This window comes from Pan paniscus, chromosome 20, assembly GCF_029289425.2.
Source record: "Pan paniscus chromosome 20, NHGRI_mPanPan1-v2.0_pri, whole genome shotgun sequence".
Taxonomy (NCBI): Eukaryota; Metazoa; Chordata; class Mammalia; order Primates; family Hominidae; genus Pan; species Pan paniscus.
In genome coordinates this window covers 41883178-41902728 of record NC_073269.2, presented here as the reverse complement: position 1 = coordinate 41902728, position 19551 = coordinate 41883178, and the positions used below count along the sequence as shown (strand labels likewise).

Genomic DNA, 19551 nt, shown 5'->3' with positions numbered 1-19551 from the left:
TGGGAGGGAGGCTTTGGGAACTCTGGGGTTCTTTGAGAAAGAATACGACTACAGGTGTTTCAATTGTTTTATTACAATCCAAAAGTTGGGGCGGGGGTTCCTGTGCCACCACACACCATCCAGGATGAGAGGGTCAGAAGTCAAAGGTCCAAGCTGCAGGAGGGTCAGCCCCTGCCTGGCATGTTGATGTAGACTTTGCCATCTTCTGGGGATAGGGGAGAGAAAGCATGAAGCTTGACCACCCATATCTCCACTTCCCTGGGGACCCCCTGCTTCAGGGGTTTCCTCAGGGGTTCCCCCAGGCACCTCCCCCAGGGTTTCCCCAGCACCTCCTCCAGGGCTTCCCCAAGGGCCCCCTCCCTGGGACCCCCTCCCTAGGGACACTATGCACCCTCCAGGCCCCGCCCATCTCTGCCCTCACCTTGGGCCGGGCTGCGGCGTGGGCGTGTGCACAGGAACACCGCCCCCACGATGAGCAGCGATGCCACCGCATCAGCAGCCACGAGGCCTGCCAGGAGCGGCAGAGAGAGGGACCCACATCCGGAACAGGAGCCTGGAGAGTGGGGGCCGGAACAGGGAGACAACTCAAGCTCTGCGTCCTGGGGCTGTGCTTTGGCCACAGGCAGAGAGGAAGTCCCCCTGCGAGGGGGCGGGTCCCAGGTTCCTTGGGGTTGCGCTTGGGGAATGAAACGGGAGACAGATGCAGAGAGGCTGGGGTGTCCCAGGACCCTCAGGGCTGTGCGGCGGGCACATGGGGTGCTCCTGAACACAGGCTGGGGGTCGCTGATTCTGGGACTCGGAGAAGGACACGGATCCTCTGATTTGGGGACGGGAGGTGGGATGGTGACCTGGAGAACCACTGGGGTGTTCTGGGAGCCTCTGGCCAAGCTTCTGGGGTGGAAGTGATACCTGAAGTGCCAGGGTAAAAGGCAGGGAGTGATGATCTCTCTCCTGGGGTCGTCTGAGCTGCAGCCACTGTGGAAAGAGAAAGAAGGTGGATGAGGGTGGAGAGAAGGTCCACAAAACAGAATGCTCAGCCTGGCACCGTGGCTCACGCCTGTCATCCCAGCACTTTGGGAGGCCGAGGCAGGAAGATCGCTTGAGCCCAGGAGTTCGAGACCAGCCTGGGCAACATAGTGAGACCTCGTCTCTACAAGAAATACAAAAATTAGCTGGAAGTGTTGGTTCACACCTGTAATCCCAGTTACTCGGGAGGCTGAGCTGGGAGGATCACCTGAGCCCAGGAAGTCAAGGCTGCCGTGAGCCGTGATTGTGCCACTGCACTCCAGCCTGGACAACAGAGCAAGACCCCATCTCAAAATAAACAAACCAAAAAATAGGGTGTAGAGAAGGAAAGGTAGTGTCCTGAGAAGTAATCTCCAGGCTGGAGAGATGGAACAGGGCCACATGGGAAGGGGACTCCCAGAGACATGGAGAGTGACAAGAAATTGGAAGTGGCAGCAGAGACCCAGCCATGAGAAGGGGACGCTAACAGGCAGCCCCTCCAGAACTCCCTGTCTCACCCCCTTCCGCCCCCAAGGACCCAGGCCCTGAAGCAGAATGGATCTCCCAGAAGGGAAGGGGTGCAGGGAGAAGAACCCCACTTTCATCACCCGTCCCTGCAGACGTCACCCAAGCACCCATCTCACAAACGCTCTGCCTACCATCCCCTGTAACCACTGGCTTCACCTGGGAGCAAAAGCAGGAAGAGGATGTGACCCAGATGGATCATGGTGGACTGGGGTCTGGCAGGGGTCTGGCAGAGGACTGTGGTCCAGAGAAGTCCAGAGGAACTGTGGGGGAGCAGAGAAGTAGCAATAGCGGATGTCACCCTGCTGGTGTCAAGGCCATCTGCTTCCTGTGTGTGTTGAGGGGGTGTCTCCGTTACTGCCTTTGGTGAACGAACTCAGGGGGAGGGTCAGAGAGACCAGGGAGGCTGCTGGCCTGGTCCAAGTGGGAATGACAGGTGGCAAGGGTGTGCGGGCTAGGGAGATCTGGAAATATTTTGGAGGTAGGGCCAACAAAATTTGCTGATTAAATGGATGTGGGTGTGTTTGAGAGGGATCCTAGACAGCCAAGCCTTCTGGCGTGAAACGCTGAGAAGATGGGAGTGTCTGCTGGCAGAGATGAAAGGTAGGGAAGTGGGTTTGCGGGGAAAGTGATGAGGTTTGGGCATACAGGGTTGGAAATGCCTGACAATCTCCCGGTGGAGATGCTGAATAACCTCACTGCATTTAGGAGTTCAGTGGATAAGGCTGGTCTGGAGATGTAAATTTGGGGGTTGATGGCTTATGGATGGTACTTAAAGCCACAAGACTGGGTGAGATCACCAAGGAAGTGAGTGCAGACAGGATTCTGCCCCTATCACAACACACACTGAATGGGGGAAGAGGAGGAACTTTGCCAGGGAAATGGAGAAAGAGGGAGGGGACCCCTGAGAGCATGGCATCTTGAAAGCAGGGGAGAGGCCACCGCAGTGGCTCATGCCTGTAATCCCAGCACTTTGGGAGGCCAAGGTGGGGGGATCACCTGAGATCAGGAGTTCAAGCCAATATGGTGAAACCCCGTCTCTACAAAAATACAAAAATTACCCGGGCATGGTGTCAGGCTCCTGTAATCCCAGCTACTTGGGAGACTGAGGCAAGTGGAGGTTGCAGTGAGCCGAGATCTCACCATTTTGCCACTGCACTCCAGCCTGGGCGACAGAATGAGACCCTCTCTCTAACAATAAAAATGTAATAATAAAATAAAATAGAAAAGCAAGCAAGCAGGGGAGAAATAGGGCCAACATGGTCAGTGCTGTGAAAGGTCACCAAGTGAAACTGAGAGTGGCCTCCCACTGGAATGCCAGCTCCAGGGCTGGGAATTCCTGTCTGCTTAGTTCACAATACACAGCAAAATGCCTCCTCTGCTGCAATAAATTATTTTAAATGATGAATGAGTAAATGAAACCAGACCTCTAAAAAGGGTGATGTAGGGGAGAGGGAGAAATTGAGCCCACAGACCCTTCGTCTGGGAGTCTAGACCCCCAGTCCTGCCTCCCTCTGGACCCAGTAATATTCTCCCTGCCCCCACCCCATCTCCATCCCCACTCCTACCCCTACCCCCATGGGCAGGACCCAGGAGACAAAGCCTCCAGCACCCCCTTAGACACAGACCCAGAAATCCAGGCCCCAGCCAGGCACCATGGCTCAAGCCTGTAATCCCAGCACTTTGGGAGGCCAAGGCAGGCAGGTCACCTGAGGCCAGGAGTTCGAGACCAGCCTGGCCAACACGGTGAAACCCCATCTCTCCTAAAAATACAAAAATTAGCCAGGCATGGTGTCCAGCACCTGTAGTGTCAGCTACTCGGGAGGCTGAGGCAGGAGAATCGCTTGAATTCAGGAGGCGGAGTTTGCAGAGATCGCACCATTGCACTCCAGCCTGGGCGACAGAGACTCCTTCTCAAAAACAACAACCACAACAACAAAAAAAAAAAAAAAAAAAAAAAAGAAAAAAAAGAAAAAAGAAAAGAAAAGAAAAAAAAGAAAAAGAAAAGAAAAGAAATCCAGGCCCCCCGGTGTCTCCCTCCTCTTGGAGCCCGGTGCCCTAGGCTCCTTCAGAGCAAAGATCTGGACCCCAGCTCCCTCCTTCCCGGGGGGACTGAGTATTCCGCCTCCCAAGTCCGCCGCGCCCATTCAGGGACTGCGTTCGCCGGAGCGCGACCCGGGGACTCCCACGCCTGTGGGCGGGCCCTGCCCAGGACTGGGCGGTGCCATAACCCCTAGTTTAAAAACTCGCGGGTACCGGACCCAAGATCGGGGACCCGGCGGCGGCTCCGCGGGGGAAACAGCGAGGCTGGCGCAGCGCCGAGGCCGCGGCCCTGGGGGCCCGCAATCCACGCCACGGAATCCCCGAGGTAATGGGTGCGGGCAGGACGCGTTCGGCCCCCTAAGAGAGTGAGGGACTGAGGATCGAAAGACTCCCGAGGCCCTGAGGGACGGAGCTGAAGCGTCAGTCCTTTATCCCGAGAGTGAGGGCCCTAGGTGTTTGGAGGAGGAGGGGATCGTGGATCGTGACGGAGGGGCGGCTGGGATCCCAGACTTCTGGGTCCTGGGGGTGCAGGGGTCTGGGGATCCAGGATCGCAGGGCCCCGAGGGTGCAAGGGCTGGGAGGCTGGATCTCTGGGTCCTTGGAGGTGCTAGGGGTTGCTGGCAGCCGAGACTCCTACCCCTAGAAGCAGGGACTAGGCTGAGTGCGGGGGGGGGGGGGGGCGGGGCGTGGTTGCTTAAAATCGGCGTGGGTCTCGGTGGGGAAGGGTCCGGAGCCTGGCTTCAGGGTCTACGCTGGCGGTGACCCTGCCTCTGCCCCGCCCTGGGATTTCCGGATGGCCACCCGTGAGGGGCTGAGCAGGAATTCCCCTTGCGCGGGGATTCCACGAGCGCCACGCTCGGCCGCGCGCCCCGCCTCGGAGCAGGACACCTGGGGTACAGGACTTGGGGGAAGGGGAGGATGGAAGATTCCCTTGCGTGAGCGCCGTGGCGTCAGCGCGCCGCGTCGGGGCTGTTTCCGAGCCGCCTCCTCCCGCCCCCGCCCTGCGCAATCCCCACTTAACCCTTCCTCCGCCGGAACCCAGGCTCGGAAGGGTGAGGGTTCTGTCTTTCTGGGTCGTGGGAAGGAGTTTGGGAACTGGGGCTCCCAGGTCCTAGAGAGGAAGGAACTGAGGGTCCAGATTCCTGGGGCCTGAAAAAGAGACTGTACGGATGGGCCTTTTTTTTTTTTTTTAATGGAGTCTCTCTCTGTCGCCCAGGCTGGATGGAGTGCAGTAGCGCGATCTCCGCTTACTGCAACCTCAACCTCCGCCTCCCGGGTTCAAGTGTTTCCCCTGCCTCACCTGGGATATACAGGCGCCTGCCACCACGCCCGGCTAATTTTTATATTTTTAGTAGAGACGGGGTTTCACCGTGTTGGCCACCTGACCTCAGGTGATCCGCCCCCCTTGGCCTCTCAAAGTGTTGGGATTACAGGCTTGAGCCACCGCTCCCGGCCCGGGGTGAGGCCTTTGACTTCTCGAGGAGGGGCGCTGGGGACTCCTGATTTCCGGGTCCGGTTCTAGGGAAAAAAATGTTGGGAACCTGGATGTGCGTCTAGGGAGTGACGCCTGGCGCCGGCCCCCCACCAACCCGCTGACTTCAAAACTTGGATATCTGGGGGTGGAATTTTTTTACGGAAGTGGGGTGGTTGCTGCAGAGGGGTGCCCTCCTCCCCCTTCCTCACTTTCCGCGACGGTGGTGGAAAGTTGGGTCACAGGGAAAGTGCGGAGCAAAAGGAAGGAAACGGCGGAGGCGGATGCCCCACCCCAAATCTTCTAATGGCTTTGGAGGAGTCAGGCGGCATCTATGTGCCAGTTTTTCCGCGCGGGAGGGCGAGGAGGGTGCCCAAACCCACTCCCCGCGCGCCACCCCCGCGGCATTTAGGTGACTTAAGGACCCTTGATGACTTCCCCCTCTCCTCTCCCGCACAGTGAGCAGGGGTGAGCGCAGCCACTGCCCAACGCAAACCGTGAAGAAGCTTCTGGAAGAGCAGAGGCGCCGCCAGCAGCAGCAGCCCGACGCTGGCGGGGTGCAGGTGAGGCCAGGGAGCCACAGCTCTCCGGAGGCCCCGTGCTGTCCCGTAGGGACTCAGCGGCTTGCCGGGCCCTCGGGGCTGATGAGAGGGGTGGTCCTGACCGAAATGTCTTATAGATCCGAGACAGACCCGGAGGAATCTGCCAGATAAAGTCACCTGGGTTCCTTTTTGCTTTTGTCTCTACAGGGACAATTTCTCCCTCCCCCAGAGCAGCCCCTGACCCCATCTGTGAATGAGGCTGTGACTGGTAAGTTCTCTCAGCTCCCGGCCTCCGCATCCCCCTTCCCTAAGGGACTCAGACATCGCAGCTCTCAGAACTTTGGGACACCTGGGAGTCAGGCCCTCATTCTTCCCCCCCTTTTTTTTTCTGAGACAGGATCTCGCTCTGTTGCCCTGGCACTGGAGTGCAGTGGCGCTATCTGGCTCACTGCAGCCTCAACCTTCTGGGCTCAAGTGATTCTCCCGCCTCAGCCTCCCAAGTAGCTGGGACCACAGGCGATGCCACCTTGCTTGGCTAATTTTTTAAATTTTTGTAGAAACGGGGTCTGGCTATGTTGCCTAGGCTGGTAGGCCCTCATTCTTGCTGGAACTCAGTAGCCGTCTGATTTCCTAGGTTCTCTGAGTCCAGTAGTCTATGCACATAGTCCTACGGAGCCCCAGGGCCCAGGCTCAGCCTTTTTAGTGCCCCAGGAGTCCAGGCCCTCAATTCCTCAGTGTCCCAGGAATCCAGGTCCTGGGCGCTTGGTGTCCCAGAAGTACTAACTCTCAGTACCTTGGGAGACGCCAGGCCCTCTAGCCCTGGATGTGACGTCCCCAACTCTGGTAACCAGACCTGCCCCTGCCCCTCCTCTTACACACAGGCCACCCTCCCTTCCCAGCACACTCGGAGACTGTGGGTTCTGGACCTAGCAGCCTGGGCTTTCCAGACTGGGACCCCAACACGCATGCTGCCTACACTGACAGCCCCTACTCTTGCCCTGCTTCTGCTGCCGAAAATTTCCTGCCTCCTGACTTCTACCCACCCTCGGACCCAGGGCAGCCGTGCCCATTTCCCCAGGGCATGGAGGTGAGATACAGAGTGGGTACAGCATGCTGAAGGGCCCCTAAAAATTCGCAGTTGCACTCCTGCAGTATTCTGAGATGTCTGGAGCTCAGTTACGATTCCCTTTTCCAGGCCGGGCGTGGTGGCTCACGCCTGTAATCCCAGCACTTTGGGAGGCTGAGGCAGGCGGATCACTTGAGGTCAGGCATTTGAGACCAGCTTGGCCAACATGGTGAAACCAAAAATAAAAAAATTAGCTGGGTGTGGTGGCGCACGCCTGTAATCCTAGCTACTCGGGAGGCTGAGGCAGGGGAATTGCTTGAACCCAGGAGGTAGAGATTGCAGTGAGTAGAGATTGCACTGCTGCACTCCAGCCTGGGTGACAGAGCAAGACTCTGTCACCGAAAAAAAAAAAAAATCCCCTTTTCCAGGTGGGCAAAACTGAGGCCTGAAGGTCTAAGGTCACTTGGCATAGATGGGATACCCAGGGGCTCTGCATGCAGATGTGTGTGTGGTGGCTTGGGATGGAGGAATTCTCAGCTGACTGGGTCTCCCCACCACCTGCACCCTCCAGGACCCCCCAGACACCCAGTTCTATGTAGGATCTTCTCTGCCACAGGCTGGACCCTGGAGAGTTTCTGCACCCCCTTCGGGACCCCCACAGTTCCCCGCTGTGGTCCCTGGACCATCGCTGGAGGCGGCCCGAGCTCACATGCTGGCTTTGGGGCCACAGCAGCTGCTGGCCCAGGATGAGGAGGGGGACACGTGAGTATTAGGGATGGGGTTGTCTGCAGACTCTTGGCTTGGCGGGGGCTGTTCTCACGGCTGTCCCCCACCTGTCCTCAGGCTCCTTCACCTGTTTGCGGCTCGGGGGCTGCGCTGGGCGGCATATGCTGCGGCTGAGGTGCTCCAGGTGTACCGGCGTCTTGACATTCGTGAGCATAAGGGCAAGGTGAGGCTTGGGGCCTGAACTCTCCTGGGTTCAGGGGAGGAAGGAGCCTGGGGCCTGGACCCCTGGATCCTAGAGAAGAGGGGAATGGGGGGTGAGCTCCTGGGGCTGAAGGGAGATGGGGCTGGGAGCCTGGTTTTCTGATGGGAGGGAACCAGGAGCCCAACCTGACTTCTGTGGCCTGCAGACCCCTCTCCTGGTGGCGGCTGCTGCCAACCAGCCCCTGATTGTGGAGGATCTGTTGAACCTGGGAGCAGAGCCCAACGCCGCTGACCATCAGGGACGTTCGGTCTTGCACGTGGCTGCTACTTACGGGCTCCCAGGAGTTCTCTTGGTATGGCCAGCTGGCAGGCAGGGGTTTGTCTGGGGGGTAGACTGGTTGCCCAGATTTTGGTTTCCAGGGCCAGGAGGCCAAGGGATACCCTTACCCAGCAGTCTGCCTTCTCTTCCTCCCAGGCTGTGCTTAACTCCGGGGTCCAGGTTGACCTGGAAGCCAGAGACTTCGAGGGTAAGTTGGGTGTGGGCAGGGCTGGTGTGGTTGGTGTGGCTGGGCGAGGTGGGTGCAGATGCGGGTCCCTCACTGTCTCCATTCTGCAGGCCTCACCCCGCTCCACACGGCCATCCTGGCCCTTAACGTTGCTATGCGCCCTTCCGACCTCTGTCCCCGGGTGCTGAGCACGCAGGCCCGAGACAGGCTGGATTGTGTCCACATGTTGCTGCAAATGGGTGCTAATCATACCAGCCAGGTGAGCGGGGATGTGGGCGGTCAGTCCCTGGGAGATTGTGTGGAATGGGGCCACTTGGATGTCCGGGAGCTCCAGGCAAATGCTGACTTTGCCTCTTCCTTGCTGCCTGTCCTTGAACATGTTACTTCACTTCTCTGTGCCTTAGGGGTTTTTTGTTTGTTTGTTTGTTTGTTTTGAGATGGAGTTTTGCTCTTGTTGCTCTGGCTGGAGTGCAGTGGTGTGATCTTGGCTCACCACAACCTCTGCATCCCGGGTTCAAGTGATTCTCCTGCCTCAGCCTCCTGAGTAGCTGGGATTACAGGCATGAGTCACCACGCCTGGCTAATTTTTTTGTATTTTTAGTAGAGACAGGCTTTCTCCACGTTGGTCTCGCTGGTCTCGAACTCCCGACCTCAGGTGATCCACCTGCCTTGGCTTCCCAAAGTGCTGTGATTACAGGCGTGAGCCACCGCGCCCAGCAGGGTTTTTTTGTTTGTTTGTTTTTTTGTTTTTGAGACAGGGTCTCACTCTGTCGCCCAGGCTAGAGTGCAGTGGTGCAATCTCATCTCACGGCAAACTCTGCCTCCCAGGTTCAAGCGATTCTCCCGTCTTAACCTCCTGAGTAGCTGTGACTATAGGCGCACGCCACCGTGCCCGGCTATTTTTTTTTTTTTTTTTGTATTTTAGTAGAAGTGGGCTTTCATTGTGTTGGCCAGGCTGGTCTCAAACTCCTGACCTCAAATGATCCTCCCACCTTGGCCTCCCAAAGTGCTGCGATTATAGGCGTGAGCCACTGCGCCTGGCCCCTAGTTGTTAACTGGGAATAATATTACTGACCTTAGGGTATGTTATCAAGCACTTACTATTCATTCATCAAGCACTGAGTTTCATAGATTAGCTTATTGAAACCTCACAAACACCCTTTGACATGTGTACTCTATTCTCTCTATTTTACTGATAAGGAAACTGAGGCACGGGAAATCAAAAATCTTTTCTTTTTTTCTTTTTGAGACGGAGTTTTGCTCTTGTTGCCCAGGCTGGAGTGCAATGGTGTGATCTCGGCTCATCACAACCTCCGCCTCCTGGGTTCAAGCGATTCTCCTGCCTCAGCCTCCCGAGTAACTGGGATTACAGGTTTCCACCACCACGTCCAGCTAATTTTGTATTTTTAGTAAAGACAGGGTTTCTCCATGTTGGTCAGGCTGGTCTCGAACTCCCGACCTCAGGTGATCTTCCTGCCTCGGCTTCCCAAAGTGCTGGGATTACAAGCGTGAGCCACTGCACCTGGCCTCAAAAATCTCTTTGAGACAGGGTCTCACTCTGTCACTCAGGCTGGAGTGCAGTGGCATGATCACAGCTTATTGCAGCCTTGACCTTGTGCACTTAAGTGATCCTCCCACCTCAGCCTCCCAAGTGGCTGTGATCACAGGCATGCACCACCATGCCTGGCTACTTTTTTGTAGAGGTAGGGTCTAACTATGTTGGCCAGGTTGGTCTCAAACTCCTGAGCTCAAGCAATCCTTCCACCTCTGCCTCTGAAAGTGCTGGGATTACAGTTGTGAGCCACTGCACCCAGCCTGAAAAATCTTATAGCTTGTGACTGTCAGAGAGAGAATTAGAACCCAGGTAGTCTGACTTTAGAACCTAGCTTTTAATTATGTTCTGTTCCTTTCCTGTGACAGTAGCTCCTTCATAGGCTGGCTGAGAGAATTAAACATCCACAAAAAATGTTTATTTATTTATTGAGATGGAATCTCACTCTGTCACCCAGGCTGGAGTGCAGTGGCACGATCTCTGCTTACTGCAACCTCTGCCTCCCGGGTTCAAGCCATGCTCCTGCCTCAGCCTCCTGAGTAGCTGGGACTACAGGCATGCACCACCACGCTTGGCTAATTTTTTTGTATTTTTAATGGAGACGGGGTTTCCCTATGTTGGCCAGGCTGTTCTCTCAAACTCCTGACCTCAGGTGAGCCGCCCACCTTGGCCTCCCAAAGTGCTGGGATTACAGGCATAAGCCACTGCGCCCAGCCGAAAAATGTTTTTTTAGTTAAAGAATGTTGAACACCAATAAAATATAGAAAATAGTGGAATGAACTCCATATGTCCAACATCAATAACCAGCCACTCATGGCCAGTCCTGCCCCATCCACTCTCTCACTTTCAAGTGATTTTTTTTTTTTTTTTTTTTGAGATGGCTCTCGCTCTGTCACCCAGGCTGGAGTGCAGTGGTGCGATCTCGGCTCACTGCAAGCTCCGCTTCCCGGGTTCACACCATTCTCCTGCCTCAGCCTCCTGAGTAGCTGGGACTATAGGCACCCGCCACCACGCCCGGCTAAATTTTTGCATTTTTAGTAGAGACGCAGTTTCACCGTGTTAGCCAGGATGGTCTCGATCTCCTGACCTTGTGATCCACCCGCCTCGGCCTCCCAAAGTGCTGGGATTACAGGCGTGAGCCACTGTGCGTGGCCTCTCACTTTCATGTGATTTTTAAGCAAATTCCAACATGTATTTTTTTCAAAAATATTTGTGTATCTTTAAAGAATAACGGTGTTTAGCAGAATTAGCTAGATGGTGGGGATGGACTGTAAGAAGGACGGGCATGACTGAGTAGAGACAAGATAAGGCATTATTAGCGGGGTCAGGAAATGAATGATGGTAATCTAGGCTCTTAATGGTTGCAAAGTAGAGCTAAGTGATCATTTGGGCAATACAGAGAAGGTGAAATTGATACTTTGGTAATTCATTCGTTTCTTCACTCAGAATTTTGGACACATATGATGTAGTGTGCTAGTGATGGGGCATAAAGGAATTCGAGACCAACCTGGGCAACATAGGGAGACCCCATCTCTAAAAAAAAATACAAAAATTAGCTGGGCTTGATGGCACATGCCTGTGGTCCCAGGTACTCAGGAGGCTGAGGTGGGAGGATCACCTGAACCTGGGGAGGTCAAGGCTGCAGTGAGCCATGATTTTGCCACCACACTCCAGCCTGGGCAACAGAGCGAGACCCTGTCTCAAAAAACAAACAAAAAACATAGCTTTTTTTTTTTTTTTTTTTTTTGAGACGGAGTCTCACTCTGTTTCCCAGGCTGGATTGCAATGGTGTGATTTTGGCTCACTGCAACCTCTGCCTCCCGGGTTCAAGCTATTCCTGTGTCTCAGCCTCCCAAGTAGCTGGGATTATAGGCATGTGCCACCACGCCTGGCTAATTTTTGTATTTTTAGTAGAGACGGTTTCACCATGTTGGCCAGGCTGGTCTTGAACTCTTGACCTCAAGTGATCCGCCCTCCTTGGCCTCCCAAAGTGCTGGGATTACAGGCATGAGCCCCTGCGCCCTTCGAAAAAAAAGAACTTTTTAAACCTCAGTATCATTGCTCTGTCTTTAAAAAATTAAAGATTTTCTTGTAATACCAAATATCCTGGCTGTATTCAAATTTCCTTTTGGCTGTAAAATGATAATTTTTTTCATTAAAAAAAATCAAGATCCAAATAAGCACACATATTATGATGTTACGTCTTTTCAAATCACTCTTAATCTAGAGCTTTGGTTTTGTCTTCATCATTTTTTGGACGAGCAAACTAGGTGGTTTTGCCTTGTTATCAGCACATAAAATGTTTAACATTCATTATCGTTACAAACTCCTTAAAGACACATAAAAAGGTTTCATTTTAGAAAATGTCTTTTATTTTCCCCCAAATATGATGGGAACAGCTCAATATTGTGGTGCAGTATTGCAATATTAGCTAGTCCACTGATTAATGCTGCCAACTCCTGTGCTTGTAGATAAAGTACAGTCTGTGTGGGTCGGGATGCAATTTAATGTGTTGAATGGAGGGCAGGTAGCCAAGGCAGTTGCTTTGAAGAACTGGAAAAGGAGTCTCTTTCTCAGACACTGGTGGGAAAATTGTCATGAGAAATGTACAGTTCTGGAAGGTGTATGGTGTGAATGGTACACCCTGAGACGTGGTGGTGTGCGGTGCACAAGACATACAACTGAATAAGGCACTCTTGGTGGGGCTCGCAGAAGAGGGCCAGCATCTTATTTATTTATTTATTAATTTTGAGATAGAGTGTCACTCTGTCACCCATGCTGGAGTGTAGTGGCGTGGTCATGGCCCACTGCAGCCTTGAACTCCTAGGCTCAAATGAACCTCCTGCCTCAGCCTCCCAAGCAGCTGGGACTGCAGGTGCGCACCACCACGCCTGGCTAATTTTTCTATTTTTTGTAGAGATGAGGTCTTGCTGTGTTGTCCAGGCTGGTATGCAGCTCCTGGCCTCAAGTGATCCTCCTTCTTCAGCTTCCCAAAGTGCTAGGATTACAGGCGTGAACCACCGCACTCCGCCAAGGGTCAGGGTCTTTAAAGACTCCTGGATTCTGTGGGAGGGCACCTAGGTGTGAGGCTGGCCCTGACCTCTGCCATTCCCTTCCCCTCAGGAGATCAAGAGCAACAAGACAGTTCTGCACTTGGCCGTGCAGGCTGCCAACCCCACTCTGGTTCAGCTGCTGCTGGAGCTGCCCCGGGGAGACCTGCGGACCTTTGTCAACATGAAGGTGGGAGCTGGGGCTGGGAAGTGCAGATTGTGTGGGGTACGGTAGGGGGGGCAGTGGGATGTTAGGGGTCCTGGGGGCTGTGGACGTGGAGGGGACGATGTGTGGGATCTGCAGGGGAATGTATAGGAAGCAGACACAGATTGCCCCAGAACATGTAGTCCGTGGACACAGGGATGCATGCAGCGTGGCTGTGGCCGGGGGAGGTCTGGGATGTGAAAGGACAAGTGTAGGACGTAGACAAGGCAGAAATTGAAGTGCAGTTTAGAGGCCTGGGCCAGCTGAGCCCAGATCCCCACCAGCCCTCCCCTTACTTTTCCAGGCCCACGGGAACACAGCCCTCCACATGGCGGCTGCCCTGCCCCCTGGGCCGGCCCAGGAGGCCATCGTGCGGCACCTGTTGGCAGCTGGGGCGGACCCCACACTGCGCAACCTGGAGAATGAGCAGCCCGTTCACCTGCTGCGGCCCGGGCCGGGCCCTGAGGGGGTAAGTAAGCACTGAGCCTGCCTGTAGAGTGGCCTCTGAGCTCGCGGGCGCGGGATGACCTCCCTGCCCCACCCAATGCTCGCTTTCAGAGAATGACTTCTAATCTCGGAAGGTGACTTCAGCCCTCAGGCAACCCTGACTCTATAATGTGGCCTCTGACCTCAGTGTTTCATCCCTTACCCCAGAATGGTGACTTCTCTGATCTCTACCCCAACCCTGACCTCACAGTGTGACCTGTACTCCCAACCCTGAATCTTGCTTGACCTCAAGGTGTGACCTTTGATCCCCCCAAGTGTGACCTCCTACCCCCTGCCCCTAACCTTGGGTCCTGACCTCAGATGTGACCTTTGACCTCTTACCTGTTCCCTTCAATTCCCTCTCATTCCTCACCCCCAGGTGGGAACCCCCAGCCAGCAGCCCCTTTCCCTTCACTGAAGTTCTGCTTCCTGACCCTTTCTCAGTGTATGAACCCAGGCCTTGACCTTCTTCCCACATCTTTATTTTTATTTGTTTGTTTGTTTGTTTATTTATTTATTTATTTATTTTGAGGCAGCGTCTTGCTCTGTTGCCTAGATTGGAGTGCAGTGGCATGATCACAGCTCACTGCAGCCTCGAGCTCCTGGGCTCAAGGGATCCTCCCACCTCAGCCTCTCCAGTAGCTGGTACTACAGGCAGTCACCACCACACCCAGCTAATTTTGTTGTTTTTTTTTTTTAAGAGATGGGGTCACACTATGTTGTCCAGGTTGGTCTCAAACTCCTAGCCTCAATTGATCCTCCCTCCTTGGCCTCCCAAAGTGTTGGGATCACAGGAACCATCACTCCCAGCCTCCTTCCCAAATCTTTTTTTTTTTTTTGGAGGCGGAGTCTTGCTTTGTCACCCAGGCTGGAGTGCAGTGGTGCAATTTTAGCTCACTGCAAGCTCCGCCTCCCAGGTTCAAGTGATTCTCCCACCTCAGCCTCCCAAGCTGGGACTAAAGGCACACGCGCCACCATGCCCGGCTAATTTTTGTATCTCTGGTAGAGGCGGGGTTTCGCCATGTTGACTGGGCTGGTCTTGAACTCCTGACCTCAGGTGATTTGCCCACCTTAGCCCCACAAAGTGCTGGGATTACAGGCGTGAGCCACTGCACCTGGCTCTTCCAAAATCTTGACTCTGGACCTCTGATCTTCAAATCCAGAGGGACCCACTCAACCTCTCTTCTCTAGCCCCTCCCTCCGCATGGCGTGCCTTCCCCACCTCTCCTTCCAACCTGACAGACTTCTCTCCCTCCTTTGCCTTGTCTACAGCTCCGGCAGCTGTTGAAGAGGAGCCGTGTGGCGCCGCCAGGCCTGTCCTCTTAGGACTCAAACCCAGACCCTGGACTGATTTTCCAGTCCCCACCGTCCTGCGGGACAGCCAGCGTATGCTAATGTTGCAAACCCATGATAATGTATGTGGAATATCCTGCCATTGGGGTCTTACATTAAAACCCCAGAATGGCTGCAGATGGGTGAACAGGCCCCAATATTTGGGGTGCTGTGATACCCCTCTTCTACCCACAAGGAGCCCTTTTGATGATTTCTGTGAAATTGAGGCCCCTTGATTGTTTCTGTGAAACACCCTGCACCCCTAGTCCTTTCCCCACTGAGATCTTTTGGGTTCTCTCCCCTAACTCAGCTCTTCATTCCCAGAAACCCAGATGTAATCCCCCTACGTGGTGCTTGGGGCATCCCAATGCCATCTCAGTAAAGCTCCTACAATGGCCTCCTCACCCTCCCCGGGACCCACACCCTTCAGGTCCTCACCCTGAGACAGAAGGGACCCTCTGAGATCAGGGACCCTTAGGTCCCACTGCTCTCTGATTCAGAGCTCAGCTGGGCCCCCAGTTCCAGACCCCAGCATTCCCGGTCACTCCCTCCCTAATCTGAGCATCACTCAAGCTCTTTATTAAACTCAATTTGGGCCAGATTCGGTGGCTCATGCCTGTAATCCTAACACTCTGGGAGGCCGAGGCGGGCGGATCACTTGAGGTGAGGAGTTTGAGACCAGCCTGGCCAACATGGTGAAACCCTGTCTCCACTAAAAATACAAAAACAATTGGCTGGACATGGTGGCATGCGCCTGTAGTCCCAGCTACTTGGGAGGCTGAGGCAGAAGAATTGATTGAACCCAGGAGACGGAGGTTGCAGTGAGCCGAGATTGCGCCACTGCACTCCAGCCTAGGTGACAAAGAGAGACTCTGTCTCAAAAAAAAAAAAAAAAAAAAAAATTTAAACTCAATTTGGACTAGAACCGCTGTCGTCTGATCTCTGGGGGCACTGGTGCAGGGGAGTGACTGTGATGCCTGTTGAGGGGTCATATTGGGATGAATGTGCCTGAGGGGGGAGGATGTAGCAGCCACCATGGGTGCCAAGTCCATATCCTGTCACCCTCACCCTGGCGACACAAGAGGGACTGGCCTTTAGGAGGCCAAGGTGTGAGGATCACTTGAGGCCAGGAGTTTGAGACCAGCCTGGGTGTCAGCCCCAGAATATTTGCCTTTGGGCAATCTCAAACCACTGGTGCGGCTCTGCCCCAGGTATGAGCATGGCAAGTGTTGAAAGCCAGGGGGTTCGTGCCCACTTCCCACTCCAGCAGCCCTCAGCCAGTTACTGATAGGAGATAGTCCCCCACCTGTCTGTTGGGCTAACTTGGAAGTGCATGGCCTATGCGGGCTCCAGAGTTCCCCAGCAAATGAATCCCCAGTTCCCCACAGTGGTTTGGGCTTGATAAAATACCCTTTATTGGCTGCTCTTTCTGCTCTGTGTCTCTTCCTGTCTCCCCTACCAATGTTCTCCATCCCTTCCAAATGAACTTTCCCTCCAATCCTTCCCTCCATAGCTGCTTTTGGAGAAACCCAAACTAAGAATTCCACAAAACCCCATTCTCAGCCAGGCGCAGTGACTCACACTTAAAATTGCAGCACTTTGTGAGGCCCAGGCGAGCAGATCACCTGAGGTCAGGAGTTTGAGACCAGCCTGGCCAACATGGCAAAAACCCATCTCTACTAAAAATACAAAAATTAGCCAGGCGTGGTGGCGTGCGCCTGTAATCCCAGCTACTCAGAAGGCTGAAGCATGAGACTCGCTTGAACCTGGGAGGCAGAGGTTGCAGTGAGCTGAGATTGCGCCACTGCACTCCAACCTGGGCGACAGAGCAAGACTCTGTCTCAAAAAAAGATACAAAAAAACCCCTAAGGCTGGGCGCAGTGGCTTATGCCTGTAATCCCTGCACTTTGGGAGGCGGAGGCGGGTGGACTACCTGAGGTCGGGAGTTTGAGACCAGCCTGGCCAACATGATGAAACCCTGTCTCTACTAAAAATACAAAAAAATTGGCCAGGCGCAGTGGCTCACACCTGTAATCCCAGCATTTTGGGAGGCCGAGGCGGGCGGATCACGCGGTCAGGAGATTGAGACCATCCTGGCTAACACGGTGAAACCCTATCTCTACTAAAAATACAAAAAAAAAAAAAAAATTAGCTGGGCATGGTGGCGGGCACCTGTAGTCCCAGCTACTTGGGAGGCTGAGGCAGGAGAATGCCGTGAATCCAGGAGGCGGAGCTTGCAGTGAGCCGAGATCACACCACTGTACTCCAGCCTAGGCGACAGAGCAAGATTCCATCTCAAAAAAAAAAAAAAACCCAAACCCCATTCTCATACCCGCTCCACAGCCTCTGCTCTGGCCTCTGCAATATAATCACACAAAGAGCCCCCATCCCAGAAAGCCCTTGGACCCATCATAGCCCCCATAGCTAGGAACCTTTCATGGACCACAGACCGAATGTACATGTTAGCACATTCTGGGGCTCTGGCCAATGTCTCCACCCCAAAACTTAAGGCTTAAACCAACACCCTCTTAATTATTTCTTTTCTTTTTTCTTTTTTGAGAAGGAGTCTCAGTCTCACCAGACTGGAGTGCAGTGGCGCGATCTCTGCTCACTGCAACCTCCGCCTCCCAGGTTCAAGCGACTCTCCTGCCTCTGCCTCCCAAGTAGCTGGGATTACAGGGACCCACCACCACGTCTAGCTAATTTTTGTATTTGTTTAGTAGAGATTGGGGTTCCAGCATGTTGGCCAGGCTTGTCTCGAACTCCTGACCTCAAGTGATCCACCCACCTCGGCCTACCAAAGTGCTGGGATTACAGGTGTGAGCTACGGCACCCAGCCCCTCTTAATTGTTTCTGACTGAAATCTAGGCCGGGTTCAGCTGGCTGTTCTGCTGTCTCCCTTTGGTTCCTCATGTGGCTGCAATCAACCTGAGGCCCAACTGGCCTGGAAATCCACAACACCTTCACTCACATGCCTGATAGCTCAGCTGAGATAATGGAGCTTCCAGGAGTGGCCCAAGAGTCTTTCCATGCAGTCCAGGAGGGCAGGTGGATCTCTTAACTTCAGGTGGTGGCTCAGTGGTTCCAAGAAAGAGAGATCCAAGGAGACAAGTCCCTGCTTGTATCATACTTGTTGACATGTCATTGATCCCAGATCAGTGTGGGAGGCATTACACAAGGGTCTCAATACTGGGAGACAGAGTTATCTGGGGACTGGGCGAGGTGCCTCACTCCTGTAATCCCAGCACTTTGGGAGGCCAAGGAGGGCGGATTACTTGAGGTCAGGAGTTGGAGACCACCCTGGTCAACATGGTGAAACCCTGTCTCTACTAAAAATACAAAAATTAGCTGGGCATGGTGGCGGGTGCCTGTAGTCCCAGCTACTTTGGAGGCTGAGGCAGGAGGATCACTTGAGGCCAGGAGTTTGATGCTGCAGTGAACCATGATTGCAGCACTGCACTCCAGCGTGGGAGGCAGCAAGACACTGTCTCTAAAGTAAGTAAATAAATAATAATAATAAAATAAAAAATACAGAAGAACTTAATTGGGATCATCTTATAGTCAATTGTGTGACATAGTTTATATTTTGCCTTTTTTTCCTTTTGTGGTACCTAAAATAATGCTATTTTTTTATCACTGATGGCATCTGAGGTTTTGTTGACATATAAGATGTATATCTCAATTTGTATTGTTATGGAGTGCATGTTTGTGTCCCTCTAAAATTCATTTGTTGAAACCATAAGCCCCAGTGGGGTAGTATTTGAAGATGGGCCTTTGGGAGGTAGTTAGGTCATGAGGGTGGAGCCCTCATGAATGGGACTAATGTCCTTGTTAGAAGAGATGGGAGAGTCCGGGCGTGGTGGCTCATGCCTGTAATCCCAGCACTTTGGGAGGCCGAGGCGGGTGGATCATCTGAGGTCTGGAGTTCGAGACCAGCCTGACCAACGTGGAGAAACCCCGTCTCTACTAAAAAATACATATTAGCCAGGCATGGTGGTGCATGCCTGTAATCCCAGCTACTCAGGAGGCTGAGGCAGGAGAATCACTTGAACCTGGGAGGTGGAGATTGCGGTGACCCGAGATCATGCCATTGCACTCCATCCTGGGCAACAAGAGTGAAACTCCATCTCAAAAAAAAAAAAAAAAAAGAAGAAGAAGAGACAGGAGAGAGCTTGCTTCCCTGCTCTCTACTCTGTGCCATATGAAGATGCAGTAAGAGGATGGCCATCTTGGGCAGGGCACACTGGCTCACACCTGTAATCCCAGCATTTTGGGAGGCCAGGATGGGAGGATAGCTTGAGCTCAGGAGTTTGAGAACAGCGTGGGCAGCATGGTGAAATCCTGTCTCTACTCAAAAAAAAAAAAACAAAATAGCCAGGTGTAGTGGTGCACACCTGTGGTCCCAGCTACTCGAGAGAGTAAGGCAGGAGAATTGCCTCAGCCTGGGAGATCAAGGCTGCAGTGAGCTGTGATTGCACCAGTGCACTCCAGCCAGGTGACAGAACAAGACTTTGTCAAAAAACAAAACAAAACAAAAAAAACCATCTGCAAACCAGGAAGAGAGTCCTCCAGACTTTGGAGCTGCTGGCACCTTGATCTTGGACTTCTCAGCCTCTAGCACTTGTGAGAAATAAATGTGTGTTGTTTAAGCCACCCAGCCCATGGTATTCTTAGCGCAAACTAAGATGCATATCAATACACACATGTGCACACACCCACCCCACTAACATGATAAAATGTCCCTCAGAAACTTTGTGGTTTTTTTTTTTTTTTTTTTTTAAATAAGAACAGGGTCTCACTCTTGCTCAGGCTGGAGTACAGTGGTGCAATGTCAGCTCACT

The 19551-nt window shown here is 53.5% G+C and overlaps 2 protein-coding genes across 13 annotated transcripts; one reads left to right on the top strand and one right to left on the bottom strand.

Annotated features, from left to right (window-relative positions):
- Window positions 1–53: 53 nt before the first annotated feature.
- HCST (hematopoietic cell signal transducer) lies at window positions 54–4989 on the bottom strand. Of its 5 annotated transcripts, none has more exons than XM_063599568.1 (5): window positions 4874–4989; window positions 1690–1793; window positions 910–975; window positions 422–553; window positions 54–205 (listed from the first exon to the last, which is right to left on the bottom strand). In XM_063599568.1, exons 2-5 carry the CDS (start codon window positions 1730–1732, stop codon window positions 165–167), a joined length of 282 nt encoding a protein of 93 aa, XP_063455638.1. In that variant the 5' UTR covers window positions 1733–1793; window positions 4874–4989; the 3' UTR covers window positions 54–164. The 5 variants fall into 5 exon arrangements, with proteins under 5 accessions (XP_063455638.1, XP_008967388.1, XP_063455636.1 ...); XM_008969140.6 differs by lacking the exon at window positions 4874–4989 and adding an exon at window positions 3333–3515; XM_063599566.1 differs by lacking the exon at window positions 4874–4989 and adding an exon at window positions 2592–3399.
- NFKBID (NFKB inhibitor delta) lies at window positions 2028–15632 on the top strand. Of its 8 annotated transcripts, none has more exons than XM_063599565.1 (12): window positions 2028–2133; window positions 5504–5607; window positions 5794–5854; window positions 6468–6673; window positions 7269–7414; window positions 7496–7601; window positions 7786–7932; window positions 8055–8106; window positions 8196–8344; window positions 12761–12877; window positions 13197–13361; window positions 14651–15632. In XM_063599565.1, exons 1-12 carry the CDS (start codon window positions 2043–2045, stop codon window positions 14702–14704), a joined length of 1398 nt encoding a protein of 465 aa, XP_063455635.1. In that variant the 5' UTR covers window positions 2028–2042; the 3' UTR covers window positions 14705–15632. The 8 variants fall into 8 exon arrangements, with proteins under 8 accessions (XP_063455635.1, XP_034800851.1, XP_057156517.1 ...); XM_034944960.3 differs by lacking the exon at window positions 2028–2133 and adding an exon at window positions 3672–3898 and having other exon boundaries at window positions 7224–7414; XM_057300534.2 differs by lacking the exon at window positions 2028–2133 and adding an exon at window positions 3913–4625 and having other exon boundaries at window positions 6486–6673; window positions 7224–7414.
- Window positions 15633–19551: the final 3919 nt, after the last annotated feature.